The sequence below is a fragment of the Pelodiscus sinensis genome, chromosome 2 (genome assembly GCF_052426305.1).
Source record: "Pelodiscus sinensis isolate ZL-2025 chromosome 2, ASM5242630v1, whole genome shotgun sequence".
Taxonomy (NCBI): domain Eukaryota; kingdom Metazoa; phylum Chordata; order Testudines; family Trionychidae; genus Pelodiscus; species Pelodiscus sinensis.
This window is the reverse complement of record NC_143053.1, coordinates 170,348,283-170,366,901: the sequence shown is the minus strand read 5'-3', so window position 1 is coordinate 170,366,901 and position 18,619 is coordinate 170,348,283. Positions and strand designations below refer to the sequence as shown.

Below are 18,619 nucleotides of genomic sequence, written 5' to 3'. Positions count from 1 at the left end.
CAAGTCCTATGCACACCTTAAATTCCAATACAACACAAAACAGGATTTAAATGGAACACAGTCGTGCAAAGTTGCTGAGCATTCTAGCATAGTGCATAAAATGTTTAAATATCAGCATGGGAGCAGTCCCATAATCTGGAACAGAAGAGAACAGACGCTGTGCCTATCCCACCGTGCAGAAAGAAATTTTACCCAAACTTGGGTCCTCTACTGCCAGTAATATCATTATTTAAAGACATATCCTACCTTAGTAATTCTGCTTTCATCTCTTCTTTTTGAGCTCTGCAGGGCTTCCAAGTGATGCCTTGCACTGTCATAGTCCACCAGCTTTCTGCTTCGCTTTGCAATGCGAGTCTGCCAAACATTACAGTTGCAAAATTCAGCATTATTACCAAGCACCCAAGCAATTCGAGACAGAACTTTGATTTCATTTGCTTTAATTTGTCTTTCATTCTTTACCTCCTCATTTGCAATCTAAACGTTATTTATCATAACATTGCACAGTGAAAGCACAATGGTGTAAAGAGACAATTTATGTAATGTATTATTTTAATAAGGAACCTATTTACTGAGAATTAATGGCATGACAAGAGAGCTGTGTGTGGAAAGCTTGAAGGGCTGGGACCTCACATATCAATTTTATAATATATGAACAGACACATCTTTATCTCCAGCGGCGTGAATGGATTTATTATGCTAGAATAGTATCATAAACTACCTTCCCTTTCATATCACAGAATGTGTGAATTTAATGATTACTATATACTACTTTTTTCAGAGATAGGGGAAACACTGAAAACTTCTCAGTATGACTTTGAGTATATAATGAATACACTTAGTTTTGACATCATATAGCAGGAAGGCAAATAAGCTACTGTAGAACCTCTCAGAATGCTAAAAGGTGCCTTGGAAAACTGCTCACATTACAATAATATAGACTGTATACAGACTTTCTTTTACAATATTGTGGACCAGATCTCTGGCCTACCACTAAAGATGAATTGGGCACAGGTTAGGAGCAGGAATGGGATTTTATGACTCCTTTAAGCACTCTGGCCCAAGGGTTGTTCTGGTGCTCATGTAGTCCCAGGTGCCAATTATAGCAGGGACTGAATGGGCAACCCTTATTCATAGCTGAAAATCATCCCTTCATAAAAAAGCTCTGGCTGTGCTCCCTTTTCCCTGGCTATTTTTCCTATGTCAGCAGGACTGGGGACTGTTGAAGTCACTAAGATGGCTCTGTGCCCCCTGCTAGAATACCTCAGTACTGCGGGAATCTTCTAGTGGCTGGCTGAAATGACTGCAGAGCAGCTGTGCACCAATGGGGAGGATATAAGAAGATCTCCCTCTGTGTCTCAAATGAGACAGTAATTAAAATTGCCCTTATGTTGGTGATTTTTACAGTATAGTTTCCTATCTTACAGAAAGTCATTGAGACCACAGTGCGCTTTCAAATAGGGCATCAGATGATAATTATGAGAGCCACTATCAACATAGGCCTGATTAACCATCAACATGAAAGCAAAAGAAATAAATTTGTCACAGGCATGAATGGCTGCACCTCAATCACTCACCCCATTGGTCAATGTGGCCAGAATGACTTGAGCTCCAATTACCAGTCTCTGAAGCCATGCAATGTAGCTTTGGCTCTTAGAAATTATGGTGTTAAAATGAGCTGGCTACAGCTTTGATTGGTATCCATAACGGCCATACATCAGGGCTGAAGATTATGTTTGATTACAAGTATTATTCCAAATTCAGTTTAGTTCCCAATTTCTTAACATCTTGACATCCCTATCGCCTCACTTGTGTTTCATAGTGAAAACAAAGTTGAACCAAGCATTTCTTGAATATCAGAACACATACTTTTACTATATACCACCAAGAGCTATAGGTAAAGCCAGGCAGGATTGGTTAATTTTTTTTTAATTTGTACATCAGCTGTCAATATTACAAAATGGTAATCAATTTTCAGCCAATCATAGCCTGTAGAAACTGAACATTTCTGCCCTTTTGAACAAAGTTAAAATCTTTTTGATGATTTGGAATAAGTATCCAAAGGGTGGCATCTATCTGGCAACTAAATGCCAGTCAGGATTACTTTAAAAATTGTTATCATCTATTTGTAACATTCCCTTTTCTCATAGTCTATTTGGTTAATGAGTTGTTTTCCTTTAACTCCCATGTTTTCTTTAGTCATGCATTTATTATTTTTAGCTTTAAGCTTAAGACTTTAAGCATGTCAATAGTCCTATTGTCTTCAAGCATTAAGTTGCATACTTAAGCATTTTGCTGGATGGGGAGTTTACATTACTGAAATTTCAGAGAAACTGGGTGCATGCCACTCTGAACTCCTTACAAAGAAGACAGAATTAAAAAGGAGTCTTGGAGAGTATTTGTTATGATGTGTATAATAGCAGTCTCTACTGAGATGTAATACAGTAAAACTCCGATGGTCCGGCATCTGATGGTCCGGCACTCCTGATGGTCCGGCACCATCAGGAACCTGGAAGTGCTCCAGGCAGCCGGACAATTGGAGCTGCTCTGCCCCCAGCTTCCCCGATTCAACTGCTGCTAAAACTGACCAGCGGCTGAATCGGGAAAGCCGGGGGCAGAGCAGCTGGAGTGCTGCCAGGTAGGTCCCGTAGCGCTGCCTCTCAGGGCTGTGGCCCTCATAGCCCCCCCTTCCGATAGTCTGGCATATCTGATAATCCGGCACCCCCTGGCTCCTAAAGGTGCCGGATTATCGGAACTTTAATGTACAATGCTTTTGTTATTGATCATATCAAAGAAACTTTCACGTTCAAGAAAAAAAAAAAAAAAACAGAGACCCTTAAACATCCAGAGGTGCATCTAACCAAGAAAAGATTAATGACAGAACTCTTCTTACCCAAATCATTCTGCTTTTATCTTAATAAATCCATAATACTTTGGGCTCAAGGGCTTGATCCAAGACTGCTGAAAGTCAGTGGCAGTTGTGCCATTGACTTCAGTGGGAGCAGAAAATCTGAGATACAAAGGGTTCTTTAAGAAAATCAGTTGGTGCTTCTGCATAGTATTTAAAAATAGCATACTTATGAACAGAACTTGCTTACAGAATTAGATGTGTTAACATTTTACATGAGAACTGGCTTCCTGTCTAGTCTTTATTTCATTTCTCTAATAGTAAATGGTATCCTTTTAGTTCTTCCCTGTATAGAAACATATTACTGTACTTTGATATCAGGAAACTGTCCCAGGTATGTATCCAAAGTCAGCAAAGACCCATCCACCAGCTTTTGATGAAAGTCTTCCCAGAGCACATCACATTTCTATAAAGAAAGAGAAGATACAGAGAAACGCAGTTGACAATCACTTAACTTTCACTCAAAATTTAGGGGAAACACATGTAAACTGCAAAGCTTAATTCTCCTTGAATCTTAATATGTTCTTCCTGCAAAAATCAGAATTTATTTGTGAAATGGATAAAAAAAAAGTTCAATGTGAGTTTAAACTTACAATTGAATAGTTTTTTTTCCAGTAATCAATAAAAAAAGTAGTAGCAGTCTTGGAAAATCATGAATCCAACCTCTTTAGGATTATTACTTTTTCTAGCGGGCCAGGAGTGCCAAAACTGAAGTTACTCTGTTTCCCACCTATATATAGGTTCATTGATATGTACATCATAGTTTCTCCTCTAATGACCATCAACATGCAACTGAGATAAAAGTAAAACAAAATGAATAAAGGTTGGTTCCTTCCTCCACTAGAGCAATCTGTAGCCTCGATTTTGATTTTTCAATAAATTTTATGGACAATAAAAATAATTAGAGGTCTTGTGGTACCTTACAGACTAACACATTTATTTGGGATGAAGCCCTCAAAGCTTATTCCCAAATAACTTAGTTAGTCTTTAAGATGCCACAGGACTTCTCATTGTTTTTGCCGAAACAGCTACCTCTCTGAAACTTTAATGACAGTGGAGCATTTGGGTTTATTTTATTTTAATAGTTGTTTTCTGGTTGAGTATTCTTCCAAACCAGAGGAAGTCATATATTCCCCATATTTGTTTCTCGCTTTGCCTATCACTAATAGAGCCTTCTGAGGGGAAATGGCTGGTATAAATATTTAAATTCAATGGATGCAGAAGTCAGACAATTTGGATTCAGGATATAAACTACTGCTACACCAGCAAGTAAAAAGACATCCATTCTTCATGTCAGTAAATGGGAAGGGGATTCCAGTTAGATCTCACCTAGATAAAAGGGAATTTTGGGAGGGGTGCGTGGTATGGGAAAGGTGAGAACCACTGCCCTGCAGGATCACTGAATTTCCATGAGCAAGCAGAAGTCCTATGAATTTCCATGAGCAAGCTATTTTCTAGGGATACTGCTTATTTATTCTGTGCCACAAGACAGACATGCTGCAAATGCGGTATGACACAAGATGCCAAAATTAATTTAATCTATTTCCTATCTTAATTGCAGATGCTAACGAATAATACTCTTATTACAATCCATTAATCACACTTTAAAAGTCCATATTATTAACACCACATTTAATTACAGTTGTGTAAAAAGCAGCAAAGCATTAGATCATAGCAAGCAATAGCAATTATGGTACATTGATATTTGAAAATAATTTGCAGAGACACATTCTAGATAAATTAAAATCTTGGAGGTTTTCAAAAAGTTAATGGGACTGAAAAGCACTTGCTGAATAAATGATTAGTGCCTTAAATCACATTCTCTCCTCACTTAAAGATCAAGGTCATTAAGATGGAACAATTTAGAATTAATTGCCTGTGGACTTTACAAGGTAAGCATATTCTCCTAAACTGTATTTTCAGCAATTCATAAATCTATAACTTCATATCCCAACTTAATATTAATTACATTGGAAAAGATTCAGCTGTACAGACTATAGTGTGTCATGTGTTACCCTGTTTGGCTATGTCTGTACAACAACATTATTTCTAAATAACTAGCGTTAATTTGAAATAACATAGTCTGTGTTTACACAGCCGGCAGTTATTTCGACATAATGTCAAAATACTGTCAAGCTGGAGAACTTTTTACTCCAACTCCTGTAACCCTCATCTTATGAGGAATAAGGGAAGTCGTAGGAAGAGTGCTCTATTTCAGAAATAAGTGCTGTATAGACAGCACCAAAACTCAAAATAAGCTATTTCAAAATAAGCGACACAATTCACGTATCTCAATTTCTGTAGCTTATTTCAAGTTAAACCCTGCTGTGTAGACACGACCTTCAAGACCATATTTACACAGGAGGGGGCCAGAAGTTTTTTCCTGTATGTAACAGAGTCTAAGACTCTGTTCTCAAGTAGACTACTATGAATTCAGAGTAATTCCTCTTAAACCACTGAGAATACTTTGGATCTACAGCAGTGAGAGATGTATAGACTAAGCAAGGGACTACAACTCATATCACCCTCTCCCTACTGCACTTCTCTATCTATTTCTGCTATCAGAGCTCAGAGGAAAACTTAGGCTAGGTCTAACACTATAGGTTGTGCTCCGCAATTTGTGTAGCTTTTTCCGATTGCTTTTCTGGAAGAGGCTTTTCCGCCATTTGGCCCTGTCTAGACGGAGCCAAATGGCGGAAAAGCCTCCTCTTTCGGAGGAGCCCTTATTCCTCGTAGAACGAGGTATACAGGGCTCCCCGAAAGAGCATGTTTGCTCTTCCTCAAAAAAAAAGTGGAAGAGCAAATGAGTTCCTTGGATGCGGCAGACTGTAGTGCAGACATACCCTTAGATTATCAGTGTTGTCCATTTTAGGAAAAACTATTTCACTAGAAGTGTGGTAAAGCACTGGAAAGGGTTGTATAGAGAGGTGGTGGACTCTCCATCCTTAGGTGGTTTTAAGGTGAGGCTTGACAAAGCATTGGCTGTAATGATTTAGTTGTGGTTGGTCCTGCTTTGAGCAGCAGGTTGGACTAGATGACCTCCCGTGGTTGCTTCCAACCCTAGTCTTCTATGGTTGTAAGATTTCTATCCAACAACTAGCCCTCGTACCTATGGCTCGTTCCCTTTACATCCTACCAGCCAAATTTACCATTTGAAATCCCATTTCTCACACCAGTGTAATTATTGGGGTTTCTCATGACGGGACTATACCATGTCTCTAAGGTTCCAGTGATGTGGCATGTACACCAGGATGCACAGACAAGCAATGAAGGTGTGTCAGTACCTAAGCCTTGTATCTGCTGGCCCTCATGGTATTCAATAACCAAACAGATTCATGGCTAAGTGAATGGGTATTTTACAGGGCTGGCAGGCAAGGAAAAGGTACCAACTACCCTAGGTATAAAGGATTAAACAGTGCATTTTAAACTAAGTGACTAAAAGTGGTTTTTATCTGGGTCCCTGGGACACTCCAATCGAGAGAAATGGCTCTCCATTCCTAGTGCCTGAGATGCTATCTCTAGTTCAGTTTCCATTCATTCAATCAAACAAGAGCTTGTAGGTTTCCAAGCTAGTCTTCGGGTACGTCTAGACAACATGCCTCTGTCGTCAGAGGCATGTAGATTAGGCTACCAGACATAGTAAAATGAAGCGGCGATTTAAATAATCGCCGCTTCATTTAAATTTACATGGCTGCTGCGCTGAGCCGACAAACAGCTGATCAGCTGTTTGTCGGCTCAGCGCGATAGTCTGGATGCGTGGGTGTCGACATCAAAGGTATTTGCGACCACCCAGGTAAACCTCATCCCACCCTTCTGCAGTGGCTTCCTGCCCAGCTACAGCTGCTCCCCCATGCATCCCACACTAACCTACACCTCATTGTAATATTGTCCAGTGCCAAACTGTTCCACATGCAGCTCTATATACAATTCTTAACTAATCTGTTCTGAATTCAGTTTCTCTGCATGGAATGCTGCCTCCCAGCAGAGCCCAGACAGCTTCTGGTTCAGGATCTTTCCCCTTACCTGGCTCAGGGAAATGGAAAAGCGGTGGGAGGGGGATTTATGGAAGTTGTAGTCCCCTGGTTAGCAGATCCATCATACCTGAATGCAGAGAAACTCTTCAGGAATCCGCGGCAATACTTTGGATTTACAGCAGTATTTATGAGAGAAGATTCTGTCCCCAAGTCCAAAATTAGCAACGATAAAAATAAAAACTTAAATGTTCAGCCAATGAACGCACGTAGATAGAAGCAGTGTCATGTAGCTAGGGTGGATAAAAATCAATAATTTTTTTTAAAAAAATTAAAACAAAATCTGATTTTTTAATTTAAATTGGAATTTTTTTATATGCTTTTTGAGGAAAAAATTGTGTTAAGATAGTTTTAATTAAGATACATCATAGCTCAAAGATATCTCATCATGGAATAGGGATTATAAATTCTAATTCTAAACCATGTAATGTTTGAAAAAAGTTTTGTACATGAGTTCCAATAGTTCATGGGTTAGGGACCCAATCTTAGGCTTCTGTATAGATTATTTAGATTAATCTTTCTATCTACGAATGGGACTCAGTGCTCAGTCTAGAAGGTATCAACAGAGATGCTTAGTTTTGCAGTTCTCAAACCGTGGATTTGTATCTCCAGAGATGACATGCTTGTTAATGGCAATGGCAATATTTTTAAACAAAGAAATAAATAATATAGAGAGGTGAGACATTAACAGACCTCAATTCTATTGTCCCTCTGCAAATCTGTGTACAGAGAGTCAGTCCCTTACCTTTCCCTAAAAGTGCAAAGTTTCAAAAAGTTCAGTGAATAGAAGCCAATATTTTAAGTTTCTCATGTTGACCTGGCTTGACATAGTCAATTTAATTTTTGTTTTAAAAAAATATATATTTCATTTAACTATTTTAGTTAAAAACATTTTAACAAATACAAACTTGATTTCAAAAAACTTGACTGTTTAAACTAAATTAAAAAATTCATATGCTTGATTTGTTAAAATATTATGTTGGCTAAGGAAGAAAAAATCCAGAATACATAATGTTGTTGTTCTAGTTAAATAAAACAATTTAAATGTCTGTCTGGTGATGTCCTCCTCCTAATACAGCATGTCAAGAAAATCTTCCAAATGTTAACGATTAATCTGCTGAATTGGAGATAGTTCACCTCCCAATGACTTCATAAATATCTGCTTCAATTACCTTTGATAAATTAAATAATCAAACAATCATTCATTTTCTGATATAGCTGTAAAACTATTCTGAAAAGTTTTCAAAATAAATCACTCTTTAAAAATGTATATTGAATACCTTCTAAAAATGAAACCCTACATCTATCTCTGAGTTGTGAAGAATACGTATTAAGGTTATGACAACCAACAAGAATGTACTTTTATGCAGAAAACCATGATTAAATTGAGTCTTCCTGACTAGAGGTTTAAATCATGATTTAAATCAATTTGATGTAAATCAAATCCACAGTGTGTGTCATTTATACTGATTTGGCATTCTGTGTGTTTACAAAACAAATATAATTTATATTCCATTGGCAGGAAGTAAGGTGGGAGAAGAACAGCAAGAAAGGCAATTAACAAGGGAGTTTGGGAGGTCTGCTTTATCTTACAGTCATTTTTATTTGTTTTTCCTGGGGTGGCTCCCACACTTAATGCCAGATCAGTAAAAATGACAGATTATAATTTCATCAGTTTTCTCACAAGTTTATACCCTCTTACCATCAATACATTTGCCCATAGACTTCCATGGGCTTTAAACTAGTTTACACAGGCCCTAATTTGGCCTCTAATATTTACTGTACCCTAAAGAAAAATAATTAATAAAAACATCACCACAAGGCTTGCTCCAAAATGAAATGGTTAGAGTCTACACTCACAATGTTGTAAATCTGGAGTCAGGGCAGACTTGACAGACTTTGCTGGGCCCTGAGCAAGGTAGATTGGGATTGGCTCTGGGCCCCCAAGAGGGGCAGGGTCTTGGGCAGAGATGGTGAGACTGGTCCTAGCCTCATCCACCCAGTCCTTCAGTGTACCACCAGGGCTCTGGCAATGAGTTAAAGGGCCTGGAGCTCCAGATAATGTCGTTTCTGATATAATGGAAGCAGCAGCTGGGAGCCCCAGGCCCTTTTAAATTGCTGGGCCACAGGGCAGTGGGGTTACTCCAGACATGCACCATGTAAATAGGAACAGATTCTGGCTAGAGAGCAGCCAGTATGCAATCGGGTATTCTATCTCTTATTAGTCCTACCATTATTATAAATTACTACAGGATTTAGGGATTTGGGGCAAAAGTTTGTCAGAGATGGTACTTGGTCCTGCTGTGATGGCAGGGGACTGGACTCGATGACCTTCAAGGTCCCTTCCAGTTCTAGGAGATAGGCAATCTCCATTAATTTAATTATTTTTATTTACAGGATGATCATGAAGATTCAGTATGCATGTAAGATGTCTCACAATAGCTTGTCAAATAACTGCTACTAAGCCTGACTCTGCCCTCACTTTTGATACACTGAAGTAAATCTAGAGTAACTCCACTGAAGTTGCTAGAATTACACAGGTTTTAAAATGAATGGGAGTGAGACAAGAATAAAGGCCATTTTGTATAATGGTTTAGAAAGTCAACAAATAATAAAAATAATGATTAATAATAAAAATAATAAAGTATTTTAAGAATATAGTTTATGCACTATAGCTGCATTATGACACAAATATGGTTCTTGGATTGTTCTCTGATTACCACAAGGTGCTTTCTTGGAGCCTTACTGTTATATTCTGCACCAATATGAATTTATTCTCAACCATATTCTTTCGCATCTCTTACCTCTCCAACCATTTTCACATCTTCCCGGCCATACCATTCAGGCTCGTATACTTCATGAAGAGACTCTGTAAGCTTCTTAGAAGCCTCTTGCATGCCTAGGATTTTATAGAAAAACAATATATTATTTTATACGACACAGGGAATAGTGGGTCAAATCTTTATTTTCTTCCACTTTTTTCCCCTTCTGTATAATGAGGGCCCTACCAAATTCATGGTCCATTTAGATCAATTTCACAGCCAGAGGGTTTTGAAATTGGTCATTTTCATTTTTTTTAGATGTTTACATCTAAAATTTCACAGTGTTGTAACTGTGGGGGTCCCAAACCAAAAGTTACCTAGTGGTGTGACTAATCTCCCTTTTCAGAAACCATTCAGGGGAAAGACAAGTCCTATCCTTCCCCAGCCTGACCAGGACTCACAGATACAAGCCACCATCTGTGATGCTCCCAGCAACAAGGCGCAGACACCTCCACAGTCTTCCTCCATCAGCCAGAACTTCCGGGGATACTGCTGAGCCCCAGAGCCTCCTGCAGCATGGCAAAGTACTCAGAAGTGGCTCTGATCTCTCGCCAAGAGTGACCATGCATGGGAAGGAGAGGTCCTTTCCCTCCCCAGACCAGCCAGGACTTGTAATTAGGTGCCCCAGACCAATGTCTGTTGGTGTGACAAGAATATAGCGTTTAAAGAGTTTAAACAAACTATCACACAAACAAACAAACAAACCAAAAACCTTCATGTTCAAAGCATAACCAGCCACTAACTACTTAGGAAATGTCCTATACTGTATAGTCTATTATGAGTGTGACAGGGTAGGGTGTCTTTTTATACAGTTAGGAACTCCCATTTGTATTATGTGCTGAACATGTATCTAAACTGGCTCGAGGTAGTGTACTGAATTACATTCCAGATAGCAGCTCTGCCCAGGAAAAGCACTTGTAAACTCCTTGAAGGACTTCAATGAGAAGCCAACAAAATGGCAATCTGTAACTATCAACTTTGAATGACTCTCAGCTCCTGGCTCACCCCCCACCATGGAACAACGTTTTTCTGTTTATGATACCAGCATGAATGGGGGATGGGGAGCACTTGGCAAGCAGGCAGAGACACTGTTCAAGAGATCATGTTACCCTGTGCAAGAGCAATGTTAACACATAAGCAGGATGTGCAGAAAAGACCCTACTCAGCCTGAAACACTGACTTGCAGAGGGTGTGAGATCTGACTGGGGCCTGGAGCATATCAAGACCTTTCATCGTTTTAAAAAGTCTGTCAATCTATACTACTTTCAGGAGTAATGTGACTGATAAAGAAATTCCTTTGTTGTGATCCTTGCTTTCTTGCCACACAACCTGTGAAGGGATTAGACAAGTCTCTCAGACAGACCATGGCCTCACCAGAGATTAGAGCCTCTTGAGACACCATTAGAACCAACTTCATGGGTTTCTTGTTTTAACATTACAACCACATTCATTTAAACTTTTCCATACAACCTGCTGAAATGAGCTGAATTCCAATGGCAAAAAACCAGAATGTTTTTTAAAAAATCCATTTTTTTAATTACAAAAACATTTACCAGCCAAAATCTTTGTTTGCTACAGCACATCTGCTCTGCCCTGGAAATAGCTCTAGAGTAAGTTTTAGAATTAACCTTTCATTGACTGAATTTAGGAACAGCAATTAGATTTCTATTTTTCCTAGAAATAGAGAAGTCTTCTGATACACACCATACACCCCAATCTCTCCCCTCCCCCCAAAAAGCATCTGGAATAACCTGAAACTCCTGTTAGAATTCTCCCTGGAAGGTATTTTGTGGCCTGCTCAGTCATCTGTTCACTGCTTAACAAACACACAGGCCATTACAAGTACAATGACATTTGACTGCTTACAAAAATGATTTTCTATGAAGAAAAGAAAAAGAAATGTTCTGGCATTTACTTGGAAGTTTATAGGAGAGGCACAAGGGTCAAACACAATGGAGTTCGTGCATTCACTCTTGCACCATTAAATCCATTGGTTGTTTTGCCACTCACTATATGAGCAGGTTGGGAGAAAGGAATTGTCAGAAAGCCTCAGGACTGTTAGTGCTAACAAAGGAAGGGGAGAGCGCAGTACCAAACCTTACCCTAACCAGTGGCAGGCCAACAGAGCTGGCTGAATGCAAAACTGTGTGTTCATTCCACTCATTTTAAAGAGGGCACTTTGGCTGTGCTTCCCCAGAGCAATAGAAGACACTGTGTGCAATGCTTCCCAAAGCTCCAACCATGCTTGGTACACTCCATACAACATGGGTCTTTTTATGTAATGCTACAATCAAGCCCAGAGTGTTCAAACTGATGCTAAGGGCTTATGGAACATTTCCCTCTCTCTGCTGGAAACCACGCCACTCACTACTCAATCCCCACGAGGAATGATGCATCACTGGACCATTAAGGTATTTCTGATTTTTTTAAATGTGTTTTAAAATGTACCTGACAAAATGAAGAGGATTTTTAAATCCTCTTTCTACTGCCACAAATTAAACAATTCAGAGGAAAAAAAGGACGCAGCTCTCTTGCTTTTAAGAATACTGTGTTCTGTCCATTCACTCAATAAAAATGCATGTCAGACAGGTTCACACATCCCTACTCACACTTTGAGCCTCCCTGAAACATCATGATTCTGCTCTTGTGCTCTTAAGCACACTAAGTACTAAACCCACATCATGTGTCTTCAGATCTCGCTGCAGTTTACTTTCAACTCAGCCACAGATAGGGTACTGTACAAACAAAAAACAGTGCTATGTATAAGACCATCTCTATCAACAGATAATATAGATAAGCACATTTTAGAGTGTGTCTGGCTGTCTGCAAGTCCATTCGTTCATGAACTTCTCCTAAACAGTAAGAGCTAGGGCCACAAATTTTGGTACGCCGCTTACTTTTTTCTCCTAACTTAAAGCAATGCCACAGTTTGGTTGTACCAGGAAAATGGGACGTCCCTGGAATGGGGCTGTTTTCCATAACACAGAAAGGGAGGGGGCAGACAGGAGGACACAATACTCACTGTGGCTACTGGGAACAGCGAGCACAGGGGAGAGCTATACTGCAGAGTGACCAGTGGAGGTACCTGCACCACCAAGAGAATGGCCAGCTGAGGCTGGGGCTTGCCATCTTGCCTGCCATCAGAATGGGGAAGTAGTGAAATGAAAACCAGCCAACTGACCCTAAACATATAGCGATCATGCAGGGCACCAATTATTAAAATGAGTAAATAAGATAAGTGAGAGTGCCATTGACTAATACAGACTGAAATGCAAAATGGACCAGACATTCTCATATTTTTTTCCAGACAAGTCACTTTTTCCACTAATGCACCAGAAAAAGGACAAATGCAGTCTAACTCCTGTAGATCCTAGTTATATCTATGCTTTTAAAAAATGTAAAGGACTCTTTATCATATTTAGCCTGTGCCAACAATACACCAGAAAAGTGCAAGCATATTTATCAATGCCCAATAATCAGTTGTTTCCCCACATTGCTGTAAAACATCATACACTAAATTCAGATGTATCTAAGATAGTGGGACTTGTACCAAATTGCACCACAGGACTGAATTTGGCCTTGCGACTACGATTCTTGCTGCCATACTATAGTTTGTGTGCTACATTTATTGCTATATTCTCCATGTGTGTATAGGGTTATCAGGTAGGTTTAGAAAAAATACCAGACACACTTGATTGGGGGGAGAGGGGGCACCATGGAAGGGGTGTGGGGCTGGCTGGGGGGCAGGGCTGGCCCTAGGAGATGGGAGGGTCGGGGCAGCGCAGCTGGCCCGGGGAGATCGGGAGGAGAAGAACCCGACGGCAGGAAACAGGGGTGATCAGGAGGGGGTCGGGGCAGTGGAGCTAGTTGGGAAGGGTCGGAGGAAGCAGGGGTGGGGTGGGACTGACCCGGGCATGTGCAGATCCTGTGGTGCTGTAAGTCCCGCGCATGGTCCGGAGAAGCGCGAGTGAGTCCGGCTGCAGCTACACCACGTGCTCAGGAGCAGGGACAGGGCTTCTCCTCCTCCTCAAGGTGTCAGACACAGCCAGGGCACCCTGTGCCGATTGCGCCCCGCCTCCCAGACATTCTCCCAGCCCCCACCAGTCTGCTGTCCGGTGACCAGCCAGAAATACAGGAAATACAGGACATTGCAAATGTCCGGTATTTTCTGGATTTTTTTTACCAGACAGATGGCCCAAAAACCAGACTGTCTGGTAGAATACCGGACACCTGGCAACCCCTATGTGTGTATGTACATCTATACAATGATCTATGGCCAGGCTTTCAGCCTGTGCTGTGCTATTTGTATGATCATACTCAGGGTACATCTACACTACAGCGTTAATTCGAGTTAGCTTAATTCGAATTAACTATTTTGAATTAAGTTAATACGAATTAACGTATCTACACACAAAACCTATTTCAAAATAGCACGTCCACACTCAGTGGACCCTGAACCAAAGTTAAGGCTGGCTGGAAACAGTGCCGGCAGGGCATCAGGTTGGGACTCATTGTGTGGGGCTGCTGCCTGAGGCTAACTGAGCTCCATGCTTAAAGGGACCCTACCCCCACCCCGGACAGACAGTTCTCAGGGTTCTCCGCTTGCTTGTTTACCTCGATGAGGGACAGAAAAGAGTGCCCACACTCAGGACTCCACAGCATTCGGCCACATGGAGCCAGAGCTGCCCCTGGGCACACCGGTGCATCTCTTGGGGTCATTGCCATCAGCACGACTGTACTTGCTGCAGGCTGCCATCTGGGGGGGTCCATTGGGGGGCTGTCAGGATCCAGGAGGCCCTGTGGGAGGGCGTCCACCCTGAGGAGCCCTCAGAGCCACCCCGGTCCTCCTCACCAGGGGCTCATGCCCCGTTCCTCCCTCAAGTCCTTCCACTTATCCCTCCTTAGCCCCCCTTCCTGATGTCAAACAAAAGACACGTATGTTCAGAAATAGAAACTGGGTTTATTGAACAAAACTGGGGGGAGAAAATGAACCTCTGTGGAGACTGGAAAAAGGAGGTGAGAGAGAGGGTGGGAGAGGGGAGGGGGAAACCTGGGAGGAGGGAGCTGGAAGGAGGAAGCAAGGGGAAGGGGAAGCTCAGGGCTGGGGGGGTCTCTCCGGACCAACCTGATTTTCATGCAAACCTGCTCCTGGGTTCGCATGTGGCCTTTGGTGGCCAGGCTGGCAGCTATCCTGCCATAGATGGCCGCATTCCTCCATCTAGTGCGGAGATCATGGATGTTGGAGGCATCCCCCCCAAACCTGAATAAGGTCCATGATCTCCACCCTGGACCAGGAAGGCGCCCACCTTCTCCAGCCCGTCAGGCTCCTGGGAGCTGGCAGACTGCTCCTGGGGAGTGGTGGAGGGCTGGCTGCCAGTGGTTTTGCTGGCTCATGTTTTGGGGGCACTGGGTCAGGGGCCCCGGGGGCCAATGCTAGCTCTGGGCTGGCAGGCTTGGAACTGGCACAGGCACTGTGGCCAGGGTCTACCCCTTTAATGGCTCCGGGGCTGAGGGAGAGGAGAGTAAGTTTTCCTGGTTGTGCCCAGAGTGGCCACCATGGCTCCCTGGGAAGGGCTGGAGGCCCCCTAGTTCGAATTAAGTGTCTACACAGCACTTAATTCAAAATAGCTATTTCTAATTTGGCATTACTCCTCGTAGAATGAGGTTTACCAAATTCGAATTAAGCGCTCCACTATTTTGAATTAATTTCGAAATAGCGGTTTGCATGTATAGATGCTATTAAAGTTAATTCGAAATAACGGCTGTTATCTTTGCAGTGTAGACATACCCTAAGATAGTTGTGCGTGCACTCACAAAGTCCAGGGATTTATTTGTATTCACATTCAATGTTTGTCATATTCTGATAATGCTTATGTGTTATTCAATACTGAAATTAAGAGGATTCGTGTGATCCCTAGGCTGTATGTGCTCTCGCTCTCTTTCTCTGCTCCTGTCACTGAGAAAAATAAATTACTTAACAGAAGCCATTACAGTTCTGAGGAACAGTAAAATAATTTCTACCAATGATGTACGGTTAGCAATTGATATTTAATATCAACTGTTTGAATTAGTATTGCTTGTTCTTGGTAATTGCATCACTTCCTAGTTAATAACTAGAAATGGTGAAATAATTGAATTACGTGGTACAATCTGAGCTAAATAATCCAGCTATTGAGGGTTATATTTCCCCCCTGAGATCCTCACCTAGATGAAATCTACTTCCTTTTTCCATGCAGAACAGTCACTTTCCCTAGAATTTGCAGGGGCTCTTAAGAAGACTAGGGAGCCATACATGGAGACGGTCAAGCCTGAAGGCAGCAGGCCAAGGATGGGAGGGAACAAGTCTGCCCCTACCTATTCTAGGAGTAGTTATTTTAAAACCTGAAGAAGCAGAACCTCCCCGCCCCCAAGATGTGATGGTTTCACTGCAAGGTGGCAGGGGTATTGGGAGTCCACAATGGCACAGAATCAATGAAGCCAGGTTCCCAGGGAGCCCGAAGCTAGCAGAGAGCCAAGGACAGAGGTTAGAGGAATAGGCTTGCTGTGTGGTTGGCCATCAATGTCAGCTGATCCCTTGTCATTTACACATTCTGGGGCTGACTTGCCTGTGTTCCAAATGGAGAATCATAGAATCCTAGGCTGGAAGAGACTTCAGGAGATTATCGAGACCAGCCCCCCGCCCTAGGCAGGACCAATCCCAAATAAATCATCCCAGCCAGGGCTCTGTCAAGCCGGAACTTAAAAACCTCTAGGGATGGAGATTCCATCACCTCCCTAAGTAACCCATTCCAGTGCTTCACCACCCTCCTAGTAAAAAAGGTTTTTTTCCCAATACCCAAACTAGGTCTCCCGCACTGCATCTTGAGAGCACTGCTCCTTGTTCTGTCACCACTGAGAACAGTCTCTCTCTATCGTCTTTGGAACCTCCCTTCAGGTAGTTAAAGGTTGCTATCAAATCCCCCCTCACTCTTCTCTTCTGCAGACTATACAAGCCCAAATCCCTCAGCAGCACCTCGTAAGTCATGTGCTCTAGCTCCCTAATAACTTTTCTTGCCCTCCACTGCACTGTCTCCAAAGTGTCCACATCCTTTCTGGACACAGTATTCCAGATGTGGCATCACCAATGACAAATAAAGGGGAATAATAACTTCTCTAGATCTGCTGGCAGTGCTCCTCCTGATGCACCCGAATATGTCATTAACCTTCTTGGCTACAAGGGCACGCTGTTGACTCATATCTAGCTTCTCATCCACTGTAATCCCCAGGTCCTTTTCTGCCAAACTGCTGCTAAGCCATTTGGTCCCTAGCCTGTAACAGTGCTTGGGATTCTTCTGTCCCAAGTGCGGGACTTTGCACTTGTTCTTGTTGAACCTCATCAGATTTCTTTTGGCCTGATCCTCCATTTTGTCTAGGGCACTCTGGACTCCTTCCCTACCCTCCAATGTATCTATCTTTCCCCCCACCCCCAGCTTAGTATCATCTGCAAACTTACTGAGGGTGCAATCCATCCTCTCATCCAGGTTATTAATAAAGATGTGGAACAAAACTAGCCTTAGAACCGACATCACAGGGTGATGAACTGTTGATCACTACCCATTGATCCTGACAATCTAGCCATTGGAGATCCTTGTTCAATCGAGGAGAAATTTGTGTTCCTCTATTTGAGCCTGGCTCCTAGTGTTTTATTACATGAGTGTGGAGGGGGTCTTGGAGGAATCAACTGAGTTATTTAGTATAGTTTTTATTGAGCAAATAAATTATTTCACAATTCATCACTAAATCTTACCAAAAAGACAAACTCTAATAAATGAAATTACTAACTTGAAGTAAATTATGTTTTGGGGACTGATGTGTGATATAGGCACATATTTTAGATGCAGAATATGTGAGCTTTCCTACCATTCTTCTGGAAGACCATTCCTATTTGTCATTCCTATGTCAAATCAATCAAAGAAATAGAGGCCTATCAGTCCTTTTCTTTTAATACCATCAATTTTTACCCACAAATAATTGCAGGTAAATATCTATATGTCTTTGTTTGCCTGACCAATAACTTGAGGTGCAAAAAGGGAGGTTGATTTAGGATTTATCTGAAAATCATGACCATTAGCATCAACTACAACTCTCTGTGTTTTCAAAGAGCTAAGAGACAAAAACCCCACAGAGGCCTGGAGGCACCTGATACTGCTAGAAAAGCTTGACAGAAGGAAGGACACCAGCCATCAGATGACAAAGTATGATAATCAGGGAAATTTTATCCACTCTCTTAGTTCTCTAGTACCCTGCAATCAGTACTAATAGAGTTTGAACAGATACAGCAGAATGTAGCCAGAGTAATAGAGAAATGCAGGTGAGGTGCAACATTCTCTTATTAGCATCTCATAAAAATCAAATATTCTACACTTATTTAATGCAATTATTTTATTCCTTCCAGTGGTCACCAGAAAAGAGCAAGACCCAGTGCAGGGACAAGAAGAGCCCAGGTAGGCTAAGAGATTTAAGAAGCACCAAAGAGCCCAATGGAGGAACATGAGTACAGTAAAAATACTTTTTGTTAGTCTCTAAAGTGCTTCAGGACTACTCATTTTTAAAGTTACAGACTAACACAGCTACTTTCCCGAGACGTATCTTGCAGGAATGAGTATTATTAAAAATCTCTCTCTTTACATTAAGACGAATGAACAAAAATGATCAAATCAGGGTCATTTGACCGCACATTGTTTCAAGAATGCAAAGATCTCCTATCGCTTTTCCACATTGAAAGTCTAGAATTCTGTGATTCTAATGTCATGGAGTAAAATTAAGTTAAATTCTAGAGCTCATGCCATGGTAGCTTACTGTCAAATAAGAGAGAAAATCAC

At 41.5% G+C, this 18,619-nt stretch overlaps 1 protein-coding gene across 3 annotated transcripts in view; it reads right to left on the bottom strand.

The window, feature by feature from the left end:
• The window catches only part of AMPH (amphiphysin), a 181,794-nt gene that overhangs the window by 68,489 nt on the left and 94,686 nt on the right, over window positions 1-18,619 (bottom strand). For all 3 annotated transcript variants that reach the window (XM_089776541.1, XM_006124072.5, XM_006124073.5), the window contains exons 4-6: window positions 9,741-9,835; window positions 3,216-3,311; window positions 247-354 (exon numbers count right to left, since the gene is read on the bottom strand). In XM_089776541.1, the coding sequence (XP_089632667.1) occupies window positions 247-354; window positions 3,216-3,311; window positions 9,741-9,835 (299 nt within the window). The remainder of the gene's footprint in view (window positions 1-246; window positions 355-3,215; window positions 3,312-9,740; window positions 9,836-18,619) is intronic.